General features: G+C 40.6%; 1 protein-coding gene across 1 annotated transcript in view; it reads left to right on the top strand.

The window, feature by feature from the left end:
* The first annotated feature begins 1,690 nt into the window (after positions 1-1,690).
* ARHGAP42 (Rho GTPase activating protein 42) overlaps positions 1,691-19,252 on the top strand; it is a 155,906-nt gene continuing 138,344 nt past the window's right edge. The window contains exon 1 of the mRNA XM_065638471.1: positions 1,691-1,945. Coding sequence (XP_065494543.1) covers positions 1,792-1,945 — 154 coding nt within the window. The 5' untranslated portion in view covers positions 1,691-1,791. The remainder of the gene's footprint in view (positions 1,946-19,252) is intronic.

Genomic DNA, 19,252 nt, shown 5'->3' with positions numbered 1-19,252 from the left:
CTGAATTTTAAACGAAGCTTATTAGTTTACAAATAAAATTATATGCTACTACCTGTAAAGCAAGGAAATAAACTTGTTAATCCAAAAGTATTTTCCAGCCTTATTCTTCCTGTCGTTAGAAAAAGAATTTGTCTCAGGCAACATGTTAATAAGCAGAGTTTTGCGATCACTGTGAATTGAGAGTCTTCGGTGGGTCTGTTAATATCAACATTGACAGCTAGCTCAGAGATTGTCTTGTGGGTAGGAAGTTTCAGCCTTGTAGAAACAGAGAATTATTACTTTTTTCTGCATGTGATATAGTTAGAAATTACAGCCTCTTTTCCACACTTCTGACAGTCACAAAAATCTGTTGTGAAAACTAAGGATTTTCGACCAATGGTTAAGAAGTGTGAAGGAACTACAACATGCAACAGCTTTGAGCCTCCTCTGCTTTCGTGTTAAACTGTAAATATGGAGACTGTGATTGATGTGGTAGCAGGAGTGTGTGCGCAGCTAACACAGAAACATCACTGCCTTCTTTTTTGTCCTGAAGTACTATTACTTTTATGGCCAGTCTTGATGGTTGTTTCCAACGGAGCTATTGCTGGCTTGAAGGTGTGTTTACAGACAGCTCTCCTCGAACCCCACATGTACATTTGTATACAGACTTGCATACTGACTGGGTACGTCTGGAAAAAACGGCTCCAGATAAACACACAAGAATCATCCAAACGGCTTCTGTTTACTGAGATAAACCCACTCATGTACTTGGAAAGACACAACTTTCCTGTAGTAACCAGGCTCGCAGCTTCTTGAAGCTCCTCTCCAGGATGGATTTGGCCCAGCTGTATCCCCCACACCAACCAAGCGCCATGTCAGAACATGGACACTCCTATCTTTTAGTACTTCCCTGGTCTCCATCTCCCTCTCTCTTCCTCCTTTATGCTTCTCTACTCTCTCCTCTCACCATCCACCTCCCCTGGAGCAGTGCCCTGCCACAGGCCCACACACACACACCAGCCAGGCCGCCCAGGCTCTCATGGAAGATCCCCTGGCGGAGCAGGAGCGCCTGGGCTGTGCCCGGGCCCGAGCCCCGCTGCTCCTCCAGCTGCAGCTCCCGCCCGCAGCGGGGTGGGCTGCTCTCCTCCACAGCCGCCTCTGACAGAAACCGGCCTCCTCCAAGCGCACGGTTTTAAATCCCCCCAAAGGTCCCAGTCCCTGAGGTAGACGCTCGCTCTCTGCCTTCCTCTGGGCCTCCCAAAGCCCCGGGTAAAGGAGCAGCCGAGTGCGGGCCCTCGGGCCCGTGCAGATCCTCCCTCGCCCCGAGCCGGGTCGCTCCGAGGCCGCAGCCAGCCCGCCCGCGCCGCCGCTGGAGGGCAGAGCGCGGAGGGGGCGGTGGCGGGCGAGGGGCGGGCACTGCCGGGGCCGCATCCCGGCGTGTGAGCATGCCGGGGCGGGAGGAGGGCGTCCTCGGCCGGGCCGGGGGAGGTTCAGGCTGAAGTTAGGGCCGGGGAGAGAGGAAGAGGGAGCGCTGCCGGAAGCGGCGGCGGCGGCGCTGGGAGCCCACGGGCAGCATGTAGCTGGGTGACAGCCGCCCGAGCGCGCCGCCTCCGCCGCCAGCCGCCGTCTGCTTCGCTGAGGGGCCGCTGCAGCCGGTCGGGAGCTTCTCCGGGGAGGCGGAGGGGGCGGCAGCCGCGCCTCGCCTCGCCTCTCCCGCACTTTCGCCTCTGCCCTCGGCGCCGTCCCTCGGCTCAGCCGTCCCTCGGCCCGCCGCCCCTTCGCCGCCGGCCGGGGGCTGCGGCCGCCGCTGCCATGGGGCTGCCCACGCTGGAGTTCAGCGACTCCTACTTGGACAGCCCGGATTTCAGGGAGCGCCTGAAGTGTCACGAGATCGAGCTGGAGAGGACCAACAAGTTCATCAAGGAGCTGATTAAGGACGGCAGCCTCCTCATCGGGGCCCTGCGGAGTGAGTGGGGCCGCGGAGCCGGGGGCGGCGGGCAGGGGAAGGGGCTTCTTTTGTTTGAATGGGCGCCGGGAGCGGGCTCCCCTGCCGGCAGCCGCTGAAAAGCGCCTCCTAAACTTTCTGCCCCGCTCCCAGCCCGCCGCTCTGCCTCGCCTCCCCTCGCCTGCGGCGGGGCTGGGTGGGTGTCCCGGGGGAGCGGGGGCGGTGCGGGGCCCTGTCCCGGCCCGCGGGCCCGGCCGCGCCCTCCCCGGCGGGGCGAGCGGGCAGCGCGGCGGCCGCGGCTGCCGGGGGCGCGTCCGGCCCGGGCGGCCCCGCCTGGGGACGGGGGAAGAGCCCGGGCTGGGGCTGGGGCCGAGAGTGGCGGTTCAGGTCGCTGCACGGAGCGGGCGCGCGGTCTCTGGGACGCCGGCTGCTAATGAGGTGTCTTCAGATAATGGAGAGGTCCGTAATAAATGGGCAAAGCAAGACACTGAAGTGAGTTTTTACGAAGAAAGTTTATATCTCACCCCTGCCCCTCTTCATGTATTAGTCTACCTTCTATGTTTTCTGATTATGAAAGCGGAGATAAGGATGGACCGTTTCATGCTTTTAAAGCTCGGTGAGTTGAGCACTGACAGCTTCCCGGCCCCCGCGCTTTGAAGAGCATGAAGTGAAAACTAGGAATTGCCATGAGCATTGCTAGACCTGGCTTGCCCTCATCTCCTCTAACTCCTGGCCACCTACTTCTCGTCTTTAGTCGCTTTGGATCCCTCTTAGCTGTTGCATAGAGCTTTCCTTCAGGTAGAACAGAGAAATAACTTAGAGCTTCTCGTGCTGCAACATGTTGAAGGAAAAGAATCACTTCAGTCCTTAAAAATATCTGCCACATTTACATGGTATGCTGGTTTTTGTAGGTTGAAGGGTAGCGGTGTTGCTTTTTATGTGGACAGGGAACAGGTGTTAATCCTCTGAGCTCACAGGGAACCTGATGATGCTAACCTGAAACCTAAGCTCAAAGTTTGTCCATTTACCTGGGACAGGAGGTCAAATTCTGAAGATTTTGTTTGGCCAACAGTAGGATTGAATGTTAATTGTACTTGTTCATGCATCGACTGTACATAGTTTATTTACAGCACTGCATTTATATAAAGCAGCTACTGGCTTTTTGAGACTGTTTCATATAAGCGCATGCATTTCTGGACACATCTCTGTTTTAGTGTGTAGCTGGATACAAATCTAGCATCTTATGTGAACTCGTATTAAATTCAATAAATTCCCGTATTCATGCCCATAGAAAATGTGCATATATATATATACACGTGTATTATCAAGTTTTTAGCTATTTTTCTATATATATTTTTTCTCTTTCCAAAGCAAGAAAGTTTTTTAGTTGTACTTCAGGCCTTTCTCTTTGCTAAAACGTTTTCTCCATAAAACAGGAAGTTTGAGCTTGCTTTAAGTAGTGAAAATTTAAGCTTAATTAAACTTACTATTACATACCTAGTCCTGTGAGGTGGTGTTCACAAATAGCAATGGCAGGTTAGAATATCACATAGGTACATTTTCAGCCTGGGCTAGCACTGGAAATTGACTCATTTTTGTTCCAGATCAAATATGAACAAATACAATTTTTCTTAAGTTGTCAAAGACAGACTGCCGTGGAAGGAATATTGTTCTTGAGAAGTTATTTAGGCCTTGATTCTGAAATGAGTAATCCCATTACTTTTGTGAAGGCAGCTTGTGAGTCCTCGCTAGATTTAGGCCTTGTTATCTCCATGTTCAACAATTCTCTCCAAAGAGAGGCAGTATTTCTCTCAAGTAATGACTACTAAACTTGCAAGTTCTCCTGATTTTTGAAACTTTTTAGTTCAAATGTTACTGTGTTTGCCACAATGCTTATTGTGTTCTATTTGCAACTTCAAGATGCTGTGTGCTATAGTGTCATTTAGCAAAATCAGGTCTGCTCTGGTCTATTAAGAAGTATTTCTCCTTCATTTCAAATCCCTTAGTTTTGTGACCGTGCCTGCCACAGAGTACTGCCTCAGCTCCTGTGTTAGGGCAACTGGCGAAATATCTGGATTTTTCTCAACAAAATAGAAATCCTAGCTTTATACTGTACAGACTCAGGTGTAGGTGCTGCAAGGACAGTGTACCTGTTATGGCAAGTAGCACTATTGTGTATTTCCTAGAATAGAGAACTTTTGACTCATTAAAGCACACTAACTACTCCTACTCAGCTTTCAAATCGGTGGATGGAGTGTGGTTTGTTGGTTTTGGTTTTTTTTTTTTTTGTCTTTGAAGATCTAATCAAACAGCAGAGGAAGTTGTTGATTTTGGTGATGGACTCTTATAACTTGGTCTTTGAATACTTAATAACCTACAAGCCCTGAAGAACAACAGGCATTATTTACAATGTTTAATCTCTTTAGGTGATCTAGGAATTTTCATTTACATATTGGTTTTGAGGATCAGTTCTATTGGGGGAAAAATCCAGACTCTGCTGCAGAACTTCAGTGAAATGAGGTTTGGAACATGTCCTTCCTGCCTGTGTTTAGAGAAGAGACAGTGAAGCTAACTTAATGTACTTAGAAAATACTATACTCTTTTAAAGTTACCTAATGTAAGATATTATATGAAATGGCAATGCGTGCATGGTTTTTTCAGATAGAATTAAACTTGTATGTTACAAAAGTTAAAAGATATTAATTTGTGCACAATCCAGTATGTAAGAAGTTACTGTAAAAATGCAGTGTTTATAAATACCTGACAAAAGATTCCGCAAAAATTGAAGATAGAACAAATACACTTAATGTAGTATGCAAACATTTTGCATTTTAATTGTTGGAGAGGTCCCAAGATAAGGTCAGACTTTATTTTAATGTAGTTTTGCTACATTCGTTCTAAAGAATGCTGCTTTCCAAAGTAGTATGTAGAGCTGTAATATTGTGATCCATGAAGCAGCCGTTGACTATTGTGAAGGCAGTGAGAGCTGATAATACTAGGATTGATATAAAATCCTCATCATCTTTTCCTAGTGTGGTGTTTTTTTTTTTTTTTTGCACTGTTTTCTTCTCTGTCTAAATATGTAAGGCTCTGGGAGTACCCTAGAAGAGCACGGATTACATAGTCCAGTTTAGTTAGGTGTTAACATTGTGTTTGTAGTGTCTTTGGCTTCCTTCTGTCTTGTCCTACAATTAGTATTTGCAGTGAAAGACTACATTTTCTTTTTCAAATAACTGAGGTACAAAATATATTACTATCTCTTGAAAGGCTTAGTTTATGTCTGTGATAGATGTTCCTATTACATGAAAAAGTTGTCTTTCAACAAACATTTAACTTTATGTGTAGACACAATTAAGTAAGACCATATAGTTTTCTGTAGTGTACCTGGAGGCAGGTTTCTTTGTCATTAACTGACAAATTAGGGAAAAAGAAAAACTTCTAAGAAAAACTGATCTTCTGGTACAACAGGTGACCTTGATTATTAGGTAACTCTTAATTTCATAAGTTCTTCAGGTCCCTGGTTTAACAGATCTTTCAGATACATGTTTAAAATGTATATATATGTATACATATATGCTTGTATACTTCACATAGCGAGGTCTACCTGTAGCTGGACTCCTGAAGCAGAATTGGGATTTTTCCTTCTTATTGATTCCATCTTGTTTTCAGTTAAAACATCAAGTCTGTTTTTTCTGTACTTTTTGCTGGTAGCGTACTTCGTAATTTCATTGTAGTTGCCTTGTGAAGAAGCAGCCTACTCACAATCATATAGATTATAGAGGACATTTGATTATATAAATACTTGTATGCTTTCAATTTTTGTAATAGGCCTACTGTTCTGCCAAAGTTAATGAATGTTGTATTCAACAATCCGAAAAAGTAACATGCATATTGCTGTGCAGAAGCCTTCAGTTTTTCTCTCTGACTTTTGAGGCCTTCTCTCCACATCTTAAGTCCTACTTTAGCAACAAGTTCATGTATTCAAAGGTGAGAACTCTGTAAGTTTTGGTTAAAATGGTTGAAAGTTCAGTGCATTTGCAGCTACTTTAAGTAATGGTTTACCTTTTAAAGTGTTCTAAGATGGTGTAAACAGTAATGCAGTTTACAGTAATGCAGAGATGTGGTGTAGAATTTAACAGGTATCTTTAGGAATTTATAATTTAGTAGCAATCATCAGTACTTTAATGTTACTACTTAACACATGGAGAAACAGAAACAGGCACAAGATGGAAGTACCATCTTTTATAGGAGGTGTGAAGGGTTATTTTTTTTACCAGGTTTTTACAGAAATTCTACACAGAAAAGACTGCCTTGAAAGTGTTTTGACATACAGTTTTCCAGGGATGATTTTCTGCTCCTCTCATAAACCAAATTATAAAAATACAGTGATGAACCTGGCTATATATAGAAATTTTGGGGGTTAACTGGCTGTAAAAAAAAAAAAAAAAAATAAGGACAAAAATTACAGTGTAAGAACTTATGATCTTGTTATCTCTCTTGGGATTTTTTTTTTTGTGTGTGTGTAAAAAAAAAACCCCCCTTTGTATCTTTGCAGAGAGATGCATTTTCCCAGATATCTTTGCCTCACATATTTTAATGAGATTAAATCTTTACAATGTCTTTTCCAGATTACAACTGGAGCAAAACTGAGTTCATTGAATAATAACAACTTAAGTTTGGTAGCAATCATTCTCCTTTATTAATTTAGATTCTAAATAAAGCAACTGCTTCTTCATATTCCCCATGTGATACTATGATGGCAAATATGGAATTATTAAAGTATAGCTTCCTAGTGACAATTCCAGAAACAACTCGCATTGCCTTTGAAAACTGATTGCTTTTAGTTGTTTTAGTCATAAAATACAAACATGCACAACTTGCCTTTCATGTTATGGTTGGGTGAGAGGCAGGGCATTACAACGGATTACATTTCTTAGTCTCTAAATAAATTATTCCCTTACCAATGGGGAAAAAATTTCGCACTAAAAGGAAGTTGAAATTGAGTAATTGGCATTAATGTTTTGAAGTCATCTGCTATCATGTTGTTGTTACTTCTGATGGGTACTTGTTCTGTCCTGCTCAACTTCTGCTGATGTCTGAGTTGTCTGTGGATTATGGACATAATTTTCAAAAATAATTCCAACAGTGCTCAGCTTTTCATGCAAAGATGCCAATGATACGCTGGTTCCTGGCCAGAGAAGGAGCATATTTGCTTCCTCTGTTGTTTGAAGCAGCTGCAGTCTGTGTGTTATTATCTTTAACCAAATCTATATAGAGATAACAAATACTAGTATGTAGTGGACTGTTCCAGAGCACAGTATTTTCTGTCCATCACATGATGTTTCATTTTGAACTAAGGACCCCTGCAAGTGAATTCCCGTACTGTCAGTAGTGACCGCTGTGTTAATAAAGTCCTTGAATGACTCAGCATGGGTGTTCTTGTGCCTTAATATTGAAACAAGTATTCTTTAGAGAAATTTTGTAATTAGATGATGTCAGGTTACCAAAGGAGTGGGTTTGAGTTTCAGATGCCATATGAAATGATGTCTCTGCTTTAAGAAAATATTGCACAATGGTTTAAATTAGGATTGTCAGACTTCTAAACTGATTTCTGGAAAGGTCAGATGTAATCTATTTCTTAGTTGGCCAGTTGGCTTGTTGTCTACTACAAGCTTCATTTTCTGTGAATAAGATAAATGAATTCTATTAATAAGAGACCAGCTGCTTCATGAATATTGTCTTTACTACAATGGAAAATATGATGCTGTGGTCATTGAACTCGTACAGATCTCTTGGGTTTTTGTGGGCAGAAGTACTACAGCAACTTGTAGTTTCCTGTAATAGTAAATAACTTTGTATTCATTCTGTGTGAAAAATAGAGAGGACAATACAGTCCTTCTTACTACTGAATGACATGTAAAGCAGTGCTATGTCTTTGCCGTTTTAGTTTTTCCTATTGTCTCAAAATTGTAACTGTAAAGAAATTTGGAACATAGGAGAATTGGATATTTAACACTATTGCAGATTTCCTTTGTTAAATCCAATCTCTTCCTAGTGTCACATTATATAACCCCTACATATCAAGCTCCATTTTAAAAAGTTTTTATCCTTACTAGTTGTGCTGGAAGGCCATTCTAGAACTTTGTTACTCTGAAGGTTGAGTAACTAATTAAAAATAAATTTAATCTGGAAATTCAAACTTGTTTATGCTCATTTTCCTTTCACTCAACATTTCTGCGCTGTTGTTTACTTGGATTTGCTTGGGGAATAATCACATCCTTTCGCTAGACTGAACAAGCTGTTCTCATCCTCTTCTAAGAGCTTCTCTGGTTTCTTGGTCATTTCGGTAGCTCTTTTCTAAGCCTTTTTGAATTTCCTTTTAAGTGTTCAGGAGATCAGAAGTAAAAGTACAGGAAGCGAAAATAGTATAATGTTCACAGGTTTGATCTTTGCTTGTACTATTCTTTGAGAACACCAATCATTAAATTAAATCAGTGTTTATGGTATTGTTTTGACTATGTGGTGCTATGGATTCCTCAGCTCTATGATAAAAGATAAAAAAGTCTCGGGATCTCATAAGCTGTAGCAGTGAAGGAAATATTAAACTGAAGAAAAATAGCTTGACCTTCTTCCATATTAAAATGGGACTGAGGTACTGTTGGGCAGTAATCTAACTTCCCATTGGCACCCTGTGAAGTGCAAATAACTTTCATTAGAAAGACAATATATTTCACAGCACATTATGAACTCTGGGCTATGTTACAATACAGTTTTTCAGATCAGTTGGAAGTTATCAATTTAAATCATTTCCCTGTCCTGAATTATGCAAACTTGTGTTTCACAGGACACCAGAAGCCTAAACAACGTGTTGTTGTGCTGGTGTTTCGCTTAGTAATATTTAGTCATGGGGAAATGGTATGGAAATTCTGTGTGTCTTCAGAAGTCTTATCTTCTTTTAGCTTAATATTGAAAGCAGGATACAAGGTGCTGTGATACCTAGGCCATGGATGAGGGAATTGAGTGTACTATCAGCAATTTTGCTGATGACACCAAGCTGGGAGGAGTGGCTGACACACCAGAAGGCTGTGCTGCCATCCAGCGAGACCTGGACAGACTAGAGAGTTGGGCAGGGAAAAATTTAATGAAATATAACAAGGGAGAATGTAGAGTCTTGCATCTGGGCAGGAACAACCCCAGGTTCCAGTACAGGTTGGGGAATGACCTATTAGAGAGCAGTGTAGGGGAAAGGGACTTGGGGGGTCCTGGTGGACAGCAGGATGACCATGAGCCAGCACTGTGCCCTTGTGGCCAAGAAGGCCAATGGCATCCTGGGGTGTATTAGAAGGGGGGTGGTTAGTAGGTCGAGAGAGGTTCTCCTTCCCCTCTACTCTGCCCTGGTGAGACCTCATCTGGAATATTGTGTCCAGTTCTGGGCCCCTCAGTTCAAGAAGGACAGGGAACTGCTGGAGAGAGTCCAGCGCAGGGCCACAAAGATGATTAAGGGAGTGGAGCATCTCCCTTCTGAGGAGAGGCTGAGGGAGCTGGGGCTCTTTAGCTTGGAGAAGAGGAGACTGAGGGGTGACCTCATCAATGTTTATAAATATATAAAGGGTGGGTGTCACGAGGATGGAGCCAGGCTCTTCTCGGTGACAACCAACAGTAAGACAAGGGGTAATGGGTTCAAGCTGGAACACAAGAGGTTCCACTTAAATATGAGAAGAAACTTCTTCACAGTGAGGGTGACAGACACTGGAACAGGCTGCCCAGGGAGGTTGTGGAGTCTCCTTCTCTGGAGACATTCAAAACCCGCCTGGACGCCTTCCTGTGTAACCTCATCTGGGTGTTCCTGCTCTGGCAGGGGGATTGGACTAGATGATCTTTTGAGGTCCTTTCCAATCCCAAACATTCTGTGATTCTGTGGTATAGTTGGTTCTTCTACTGATGTTACTTGATATTTTGCAAGTTGCTTAAAAAAGAGAGGTTTGCATGTCAGATGTGCACCGTGGTGTCTGTTCGCAAAGGTACTCTTCTGTTCACTGAAAGATACTATGTAAATGAAAGTAGATATCGCCAATAGGATTATTTTCTTCTGTAAAGAGCCTTTAAGTTAAATAAACATCATGAAAAATAAAACAGGTAACAGTAAGAAGAATCAATGTGATTTGATCCTGTGTTACAGGGGTAAATAAGCCTCTCATTTTAATTATTCTTTGCTTTTTGTGCTGTAGCAAACTCTTTCTTCCTTTGGTTTCCTGTAGATGATGACACCTCAAACTTATTTTTTTTCTTTTTTTCTTTCTTTTTTTTTCCCCTCTCTTTCCCTCCTTTTCTCAGACACGAGTCTGGTGTTGTGTGTCAGTAATGCTTCGCTGCTCTGTGGTAGCAGCCAAGCTCTCCCAAAGTCAGGGTGGAAATGTTAAATCAGATTGATCTCAGCATCAGTCGTTGAATGATATTGAACAAAGACATTCCTCTTTTTGGATGTTTGCAGCAAAACCTTTTCCAAGTTGCTTCTTATAAGTTCTCATCTTCTCCATCTTAATTATTTTACTGCCATAGTAGCTTGGTATCTTGTGCTTTACTGGTGACTAGTTTATTACATCTATTGTGGTTTTGTGTTGTGTGTTTTTTTTTTTCTTTTTTAATAAATAAATCTTTCTGCTTGTGTAGAAGAGAGATCCACTGATCTGATGCAGTTTTTCTTTGATAAATCTCTGTTGCCTTTTACCCTATTTTCTATAAAGTTCTAAGCTTTTCTTTGTTCTTCAAACAGTGTTCCAAAGCATTGCTTGACTTTAAGGTCAACTTGATGAAGCATTAGTGGTGGACCATTATTCATTATCTTTGCTTCTGAGATATATTGTTTCTTCCCCATGAGGGTGGTGAGGCACTGGAACAGGCTGCCCAGAGAAGCTGTGGATGCCCCATCCCTGAAGTGTTCAAGGCCAGGTTGGATGGGGCTTTGAGCAATCTGGTCTAGTGGAAGGTGTCCCTGCTCATGGCAGGGCAGTTGGAACTAGATGATCTTTGAGGTCCTTTGAACCCAAACCATTCCATGATAGGTGTATATTTGCTATGAGAGCAGACTCCTTGACTCAATCAATTTAAATCTTGGGTACCAAGTCTTGCATTTTCATGTGGTAGTTTTATTGTTAAATTTTATCTGTCATAACCCCTGTTCGAGTTTATGGAGCTCTATCTTTTTCTTATGGAGCGCTATCTTTCTGTGTGATGGTGTCCTACCTTATTTGCCTTTAACCTTTTGCTTATGAATGGTGAGCAGGAGAGAAGGGAGGGGGAACGCAAGAACTCTACCTCCTTGGGATGTACTGTTTGTATAAGCTGTTATTTTGAAGCCATGAAAGTTATAGAGGGGTGATATTTTCCCTCTAAGGCTAAAATGACTTAAGTTGCAGGTAGCATCCAGGTGGAACTTGCTGCTTTGAAAAAGATTACTCCAAGCCTGAGGTTATCTGGTAAAAATAATTGTTCTCTTCTTGAACCTTTTCATGTCTAGCACTACCACTGCCATTAAAACAAGCTGTATAGTGATGTTTGAAGAAAAAATTGAAATATGCTTCCTTGTCCCTCTTGTGGTTTAGGAGTTAGCCTATATACAGGGAAGCTAGAGGGCTATGGAGCTGACCTTCTGGTGAGCTTGGAAATAAGTAAGACTTGAGCTTTACTGTAGGAGAGGTAAAATCTCCTTATTCTGGGGAAAGGCAGAAATTGTGAGAACATTTGATACTGCTACAGCTCAAACCAGCATGTATGTTTAGAAATACATGCCTTTGTCAAATATTTTACCTTCTAATATAAGCTGTATTAACTTGCATACTTCTATAAAGAGTCTGTTTTAGCAAAGAAAAATGATCTAATGGCTCCTTAATAAAAATTATAGTTAGCTTGTAATAAAGATGTTAGTTTGTTCTGTGTATCCAGAGATGCTTTTGTGAATCTTGTCCTGTGGTATGTGTTACTCTCATAAAAGGCTTGTTGATAGTTGCCAGTCAGTGCCTTCAAGAGTTGGGGACTGGCATTTCACAGTACCTCTAGTGGGTTGGATTCTCCACTCAAGTTGTGCTTTGAGGAGCCAGACAGTGGAGACCAGGCAGAGGTCCAGTAGTTCAAAACAGACCTGAGGAAAAGAATGGCTGCTTTCCATTGGGAACAGATCCGCTTAAACAGGACTTGGTTTGATCCAGAACAAAGTATGTGAGGTTAAAATAATCTTTTGGGCATATTCATTTTTAATTGACCACGTGCACATGCTTTTACTGAAATGTAAAATGGCTGGTACTACTTGCCCCCTGCTCTGGGTTCCAGCCTATTATTGTGCGAGCCTGCTTGTAAAACTAGGAAAAAATAGCGCAGTTTTGTGAACATCAATACATGAAGAGATGTTTTTTGATTCATGAATCTCCATCTAGGAATTAGTAACTGGGTATACTGTACAGATTGAATATTAGGATATGTTACCTTAATTTCATAATTTTATTGATGTATTCAGTACAACTGAAGTAGCAAGGAAGAGAGTGCACTTCAGCTTCTCAACATAGTTTCTCCTTGACAACTGCCAGTGCTTTGCTCTAGTGTTTTGAGGAAATTCTATGGCTTCTGCATTTTGTTTTTAGAAAGTATGGTGAGGCTCCTGTGTTGAAAAACTCGCTTTTCTTTTTTGAGAGTTGAATCACATCAAATTTCACTCTCTGTTGTATTTGCATAATCTGTTTGGGGACATTTTCAACAAGTCAAGAAGTAGTGAATGTGGCATGGTTACAGGCCAGTTAACATTGACTTTGAAAAGCAATTGGTTGGTGGTAGAGGAGGAGGAAGATGAGTATATTTAATAAATCGAGCACGGGCTTGCAGACTGACAGATGCCAGAAATGTATGAACTCTGCAAGTATAGGTTGAAGGGTTTTATGGATGTTGGCTATATTTGTTGAAGTTATGGGTGTTGAGTCTGATTCTGCTGCTTGTTTTCAGGAAAATGCTGAAAAATTGTGAAGGCTCAGGGAAGACCCTGTGAACATATAAAGGAGCACATGAAAGTGCTCAAGCTCCATGGAAACCACAAACACTATAAAGCATGTTTTTTGCAATTGCTTAATTGGAAGAGAAAGTTAAAGATTTATTTATATCACAGAAAAGAATCTTGATGGAAAGTTTCTGTATCTAACAGATCAAGTCATATGAAGAGCCGAGTGTTGGCAGAAGCTATACAAGTTAAGATGAGAAAAGTGCATCTGTGAAGTTAATAAGATATTTCCTTATGACTGTGATGGACTTTTCAATGCTAGAAACTCTTAAATTGTTTGGATTTTTTTTTTTTTTTTTCCACCCAAGACGCAGTCCCATGCAGTTATGCCTGTTGGACCTGAAGTATTACATCCTGAAGCTCCTGCTCAGTGGTAGCTGGTGTGTTGATTGCATTGCCAGCTTCTTGCCTTAGAAAGAAATGTTCTCAGTCTACCTTCAAGTCTTCAGGATTATATTAGTCGAATGTACCTGTGTATGTGGAACTTTGAAATCTGTGAAGAATACATCCTTAAGCCATTTTATAGATTAATATTTGTCATGTTTTAAAATGCTTTCAAGTGAGGCTTCAGATGGTTCCTTCTGGTACTCTCTTTGTTTCGGTGTCATCATGTGATTTGAAATGGAGGTGTTATGTTGGAATAACCATCTTGGGGGGGGGGTGGTTCATGCACGTATGTGGGTTTTGGTTGTGGCGTGGGGTTTTTTTTGTGTGTTGTGTGGTTTGTGGGGTGGTGGTTGTTGTTTTTGTTTAGATTTTTCTCAGTTCTGAATGCCAGACTGGATGGCTTAATTTAGTGTTTATACATGCATGTGCAAATATGTGTTGAAACGAAACCGAACAGTTGAAGATGGCAATACTACCTTTATTTCCATGTATACAGACACTAAATAAATATGTCCAGTTCAAGTTCCTATGCTACAGGTATGTAAAGATAGCAAAACTAACATTTTTTTGAAAGATCCTTAATGTTAGGAAAGTGGGGTTACGACCTTAGCTTTGTTAGCCTGTTGAGATATAGATTGTCTGAAGTACTTCAAACATCTTAAAATTCTCATAGTTCTTGTACATACATTTTTTTGTCATTTACTAGCATGAGTGGTTTAATCGGAAAACAGACAGATACGCTGATTTAAAAACACAGAAGTGCGTCTCCAAGCAAATTCTTGTAGGCATAAATGTAAGGCTTGGCAAGAGACTTAATTGATTTTTCTCACAAATACAGTCGGTACGATTGGCTTTTTGCTGTGTGAGCTTAGAGCTGCTGCATCTTCATGCTGTTTGGGAGCCTGAGGTCAAATGAGAAATCCAAAATATTTCATTTTATGAAGAGGAGTGTAGGCACAGCAGTACATTTCCTGTTTACGTAGCCAGATCTTCTTTGTATGCTGCGAGATTTCCTGATACACTCAGGCAGGATTTTTGAGTTTGCACTCTAAGCTATAAGTTTGTTGCTTAGCTCCCTGCAAATGCCGTCGTCTGCACCCTGGCCAGGGTGATGCAGCTCATGTGCCTGTGGAGAAGGGAACAGAGATGATGTTCATCTAAGTCTTGCCATCCCTAAGTAAATTTAAACCACAAATCCATGAAATCCACTGACTTCTTTTGGTTCCATGCAAATTAAAGAACTTCTAATTTTATATTCTTGAACAATATTGATAACTGTACATAATACGACTTTTTCTGTTTAGTGCTTTCTTTATGAGGTTGAAATACAGCCGGTTAAAAATGTGGTTATTTTATTTATGTTGCTACAGCATAGCAATGATGTAATTCTTTGTTTTGTTGATTCAGTTATTTTGTCTCTTAATGCAACATATCCCAAATCTCCCTGGGAGGGATAATCACCTTAAATTAAAAAAAAAAAATGTTGCAAATCACATCTTATTTTCCACTATCTTTCTGACAGTTTCCAAATCATTTGTCAGTGACATATGCATTATGTGAACTGTCACAATTCTTGTTGTCATTGGCACTCCAGAGCTTTTTTTCATTTGTCTTCTGTGAGAAGCTACAGTTCTCAGGGCACCTTGAGACCTTAAGACTATTTTACAATAAAAACTCACCTACTTTTGTCGCCTGTCTTGAGATGTCGTGAAGCACTGAGTACTGCGGTGATGCACTAAGCATCAGTCTTACAGTATTTTCTCAAACATTTATTGTACCCAAAGGAATTCCATGATATTTTGACAAACTCTTTCCTTGTCCCTTTGTAAATTAAAATGGCACTTAAACAATGATATATTTGTACAAAGGTAATGAAATACAAGACAGCAGTGTTAGGCTTACTAGTGAACTCTAGTGGGTTGGGGGGGCGATGTTTTAGTGGCTTGAGGAGGGGTTTTGGGTTGGAGGGGTTTTTAAATTCTTAAATAGACTTAATGATTCAAATATTTTTTTTTCATTTTTTTTTCCCCATTGTGGGGTGTGTGGAGGGGCTGTGTGCAGTGAACAGGAACAGGGACGACGAGATTCTGTACCAGTGGGAATTGGCGTTTCTACAAATCAAATCCCACATCTGGATTCTTGACAGATCTAAAAATTAGACTAGTTGAATGCCCAGTTTTTGCTTTCTTCTTTTCTCAGTTGTCCCACAGTAAAATAAAGCCTGTGGGTTTGGGGGTTTTATCTTAACATTATTATCTATAAATGTGTTAAATACAATTTTTCAAGAGTTCTTTTAATTTGTTTGATATGGGTGTTTCTAAAAAGTCCTTTTTAGTGTAGGAGTGGGATCTTAAAACAGATGATTAGTTCTTTTAAAATAAAATAGCATAGAAGGAGTTCAGCTTTTTTTTTCTGAAGCTAAATAGAGTATTCAGATAATAGTCACTATCAGTGCAGTAGAATGTGTCATACTGCAGTATGTCATACTAGCCAGTAGAAAATTTGTCATACTGTTTTCTTAAATTTTATTAAAAGTATGTTGGATCTTTAAATATGAAGTCTGATCCTCCATTAACTCCTTATTAATTCCAATGTAAGGATTGCATTTGTGTCTGAGAAATTCAGGAGGAGGGATTGATGGTGTTTTTACTACCTGAGAGATCCAGAGCTACTGTGTGGAATTGGGTCTCTCCAAAAGCTGGTTTCTGCTTCTTAAAAGGATGCCAGGTACAAGGAGAGTGTGGTGGATTTTTTTTTTTTTTTTTTTTTTTTTTTTTAAGAAAAAACCTTAAAGTGCTAAGATACAACAGCTTTTCCCTTTCTGCAAAACCTGATTGTTTCTGCATGGAACAAATTAATTCAGTCCGTAATTAAATCCTATTATTACTGAAATACACATTCCCGATTTTATGAGGCTGCTTTAGAGATGTGTCGGCATCTCTGCACTTCAGACCTCCAGAATAAAACTGGCCAGTTGGTGACTCATGCAAAAGTACTCAGCATCTAAAATACGTCAGACAAGGAGAACCTCTAAATTGCAGTAGCCACCTGCTAGAATTCCCTCACCTGTCCTCAAATAACCCATTTTCAGAAATGGCTTTATCTACCCTGGACTTGAGTGCAGGGGTCCTGCTGGGCTCCACAGCAGCCTGTGGCAGCCAGCTGGGAGTTTCACCATGTGTGTGCTGCAGGGGCAAAAGCTCCTTTGTCCTATGCCTGCTTGCTTGGTTGTTTTATCTGACGATGCTAATTTTTGTTCTATGAAAAATAGTGATTGTTGCCTCCATGCATTGCCGGTGCTGTTCATGTGTGGGTTTTTTGTGTGTGTGTGTGGTTTGTTTGTTTGTTTGTTTTAAAACCTTTCTTTTCTTTCTTCTTCCTTGCAGGTTTTGTTCCCCAGCTACTCTGAAAAGTTCCTGTCTAGTTGGTTTCTGCTTTTAAATAATCAAATCTGTCCCTCTGGTTGTCTTTTGCCAACATTCTTTGTGCCTTTTTCATGGTAACTGTCCCCTCTCTGAGGTGGATTGACAAGAAACTTCATGGAATATTTGAGGTGTGAATGCATGAAATATTTTCTACTTTGTGCTTTCTTTGTCTAATTAGCCTTAGTATTTCTGACTGTTCCTCATCATTGACTTGACATTGGAATAGCTGTAGACAGTGCTTTTACAAAATCTTTCTAGCGTATTAAAGCTAATGTAAATCCCATCACTACATGGATGTAATTGAGATTATTTTTTTTCAGGGGCATTAGCGTGCGCTTCCTAAATTTTATTTTCCTCTATCTTCTTACCTCCCTGACATTTAAGTTTGTGACATCCTTCTGCTGCTTTTCAAGAAAGGAAAAAATGAAACTGATTATAAACATCATTATAACCATCTATTTCAGCAGCAAAATATGTTATTGAGTATTAACACCCTTTTTCCAATCTGATCTCCAGATTCTTTGATGGATCTGATAAATAGTAAGGCTTCTTTGATATCCTGAATGGAATTACTTGGTGGAAAAGAGAAATGTCAATAGTGATAATACAGAAAATCTACTAAAATTTGATTCTGTTATAAGAAGCTGCCACAGAGTTAAGTACTTGTTGCTGTCTTTGTGTGGTGGCAGTTGTGAAACCAGTTTGGTAGGTCTTTCCTGTGAGATTCCAGATCCTTGAATATTTTCCTGGCTTAAAGCCCACATCCTCTTGTATTCCTTTGAAGACGAATGCTCTCACTCAGCTGGAATATGTGCTTTGTTGTGTTCATTACTTAGCAGAACTGAATCTTCAAGAGAAGTCTTCTGTAACCTTTTCTACGGCTCTGCTACTGCCATAGCATCCTTAAATTAAGAGTTTTGTTTGGATTGTAAAATATACCAGGAATATCGAGGTTGCTAATGAAATTTTCAGGATTACATAGGAATTACTGGAATGTGACTTTCAGGAATATGTATCTCTGTACTCGAAAACTGTTATGTGAGCAGCCCTTGGTATTCCTTTTTCTTGCTTGTTTTTCCATCCAGGTGAGTTATGTTCATGTCAGGGAATAGTCTTCCTTAATGTTGTATTAATTTGACTGGTTCTGATAGAGTGATAGTGTGGGGTTGGGTTTTTTCGTGTGTGTTTTGTTTGTTTGGTTTGGTTTGGTTTTTTTTGTTTTGTTTTGTCCATGTGTAGAAACACTTCCTGTCAATACCAGTTCCAATATGTGAAGGGGCAGTTGTGTGTGATCTTTTTGCAGTGATTGTCAGACACCTTTTCTGCTGAATGTGAGTGTGAGTGGTCCAGGCAGCCACCTTTCATCATTATGTACTGGTAGTCAGAATCCTATGTTGAAGAAAATAACACTAAACACTGGTTTCAAGGCCCTTGGCTTTTGAATTCTTTCACTTTTTCCTCCATTACACCCTTCCTAGAAAAAGAATAACCAATGGACAGAATGCACTTTTTTTTTTTTAATTCCTTTTCACCCCCTTGCCAGTAGTTAAATCAAGCTTGAGAGTGTCTCAGTAGCTATCTGCAAGTATTTGAAAGGATCACATTAAGGGAGAAGTGATTTGAGTTCTTAGTCTGTGTTGTGTGAAGGATATTCCTGTTTACAATTCTGATTAATTTTGTATTAAACTGAACACCATGGAAGTGGCAGTTTACTCTCTGTAAGTTCTGTGTTCAGATGAGGGCAATAAAATAGTTACTGTGAATAGCCATTGTCCAAGCAGGTAGGTTTTTGGAAAGATGACCATAGCTAAGAAAACTAATTTTGTTTCCTTTGTGTATTGGAAAGGTTTTGGACTAAAGTGATGTTTCCCAGATGTGGCTAGCATTTGAAAATGGAGAAATGTAGAATCATAGCATAGGATCATGGAATCGTTTTGCTTGGAAGAGACTGTAAAGATCATTGAATCCAACCACAACTTGGCACTAAACCATGTCCCTAAGAACCTCATTTATCTGTAAAGGTGGTATGGGAGGGGCTCAAGAAGAAAGGAAAATCTTTGGGGCTTCTAAACTAACCAGAAAACATCAACTGGGTTCAGTCTTCAGGGTTCCAGACACAGAGGAGAAGGAAAAACCATCTCAGATAACAGAGGTTGCACAAACCTGACAGTTCAGGGAATCCTAATCACGACAGCACAATGTGCACTGTTAGTAGATATCCATATTTCTTCTGTGCTTTCAGAAAAGGGTTAGACTATCTTTTTTTTTCTTCTTGCTTCAGAATTCATTCTCAGGACTTGTTCTCCTTTCCAATATACAGTCCTGAGGAAGAATTACATAAATTATGCCTTGCAGGGAAAAAGACTTGTTTTAGCAATTCCCTACTTAAAAAATATGCCAGACTTTCTCCATACCCTTGGGAGTAAACACCCAGGAGAAGATGATGAACGATATCTGGTAAAATATTTCCACGTT

The sequence above is a fragment of the Caloenas nicobarica genome, chromosome 1 (assembly GCF_036013445.1).
Source record: "Caloenas nicobarica isolate bCalNic1 chromosome 1, bCalNic1.hap1, whole genome shotgun sequence".
Lineage (NCBI taxonomy): Eukaryota > Metazoa > Chordata > Aves > Columbiformes > Columbidae > Caloenas > Caloenas nicobarica.
Note: the sequence above shows the minus strand (reverse complement) of the source record. Positions and strands in the feature narration are given on the sequence as shown.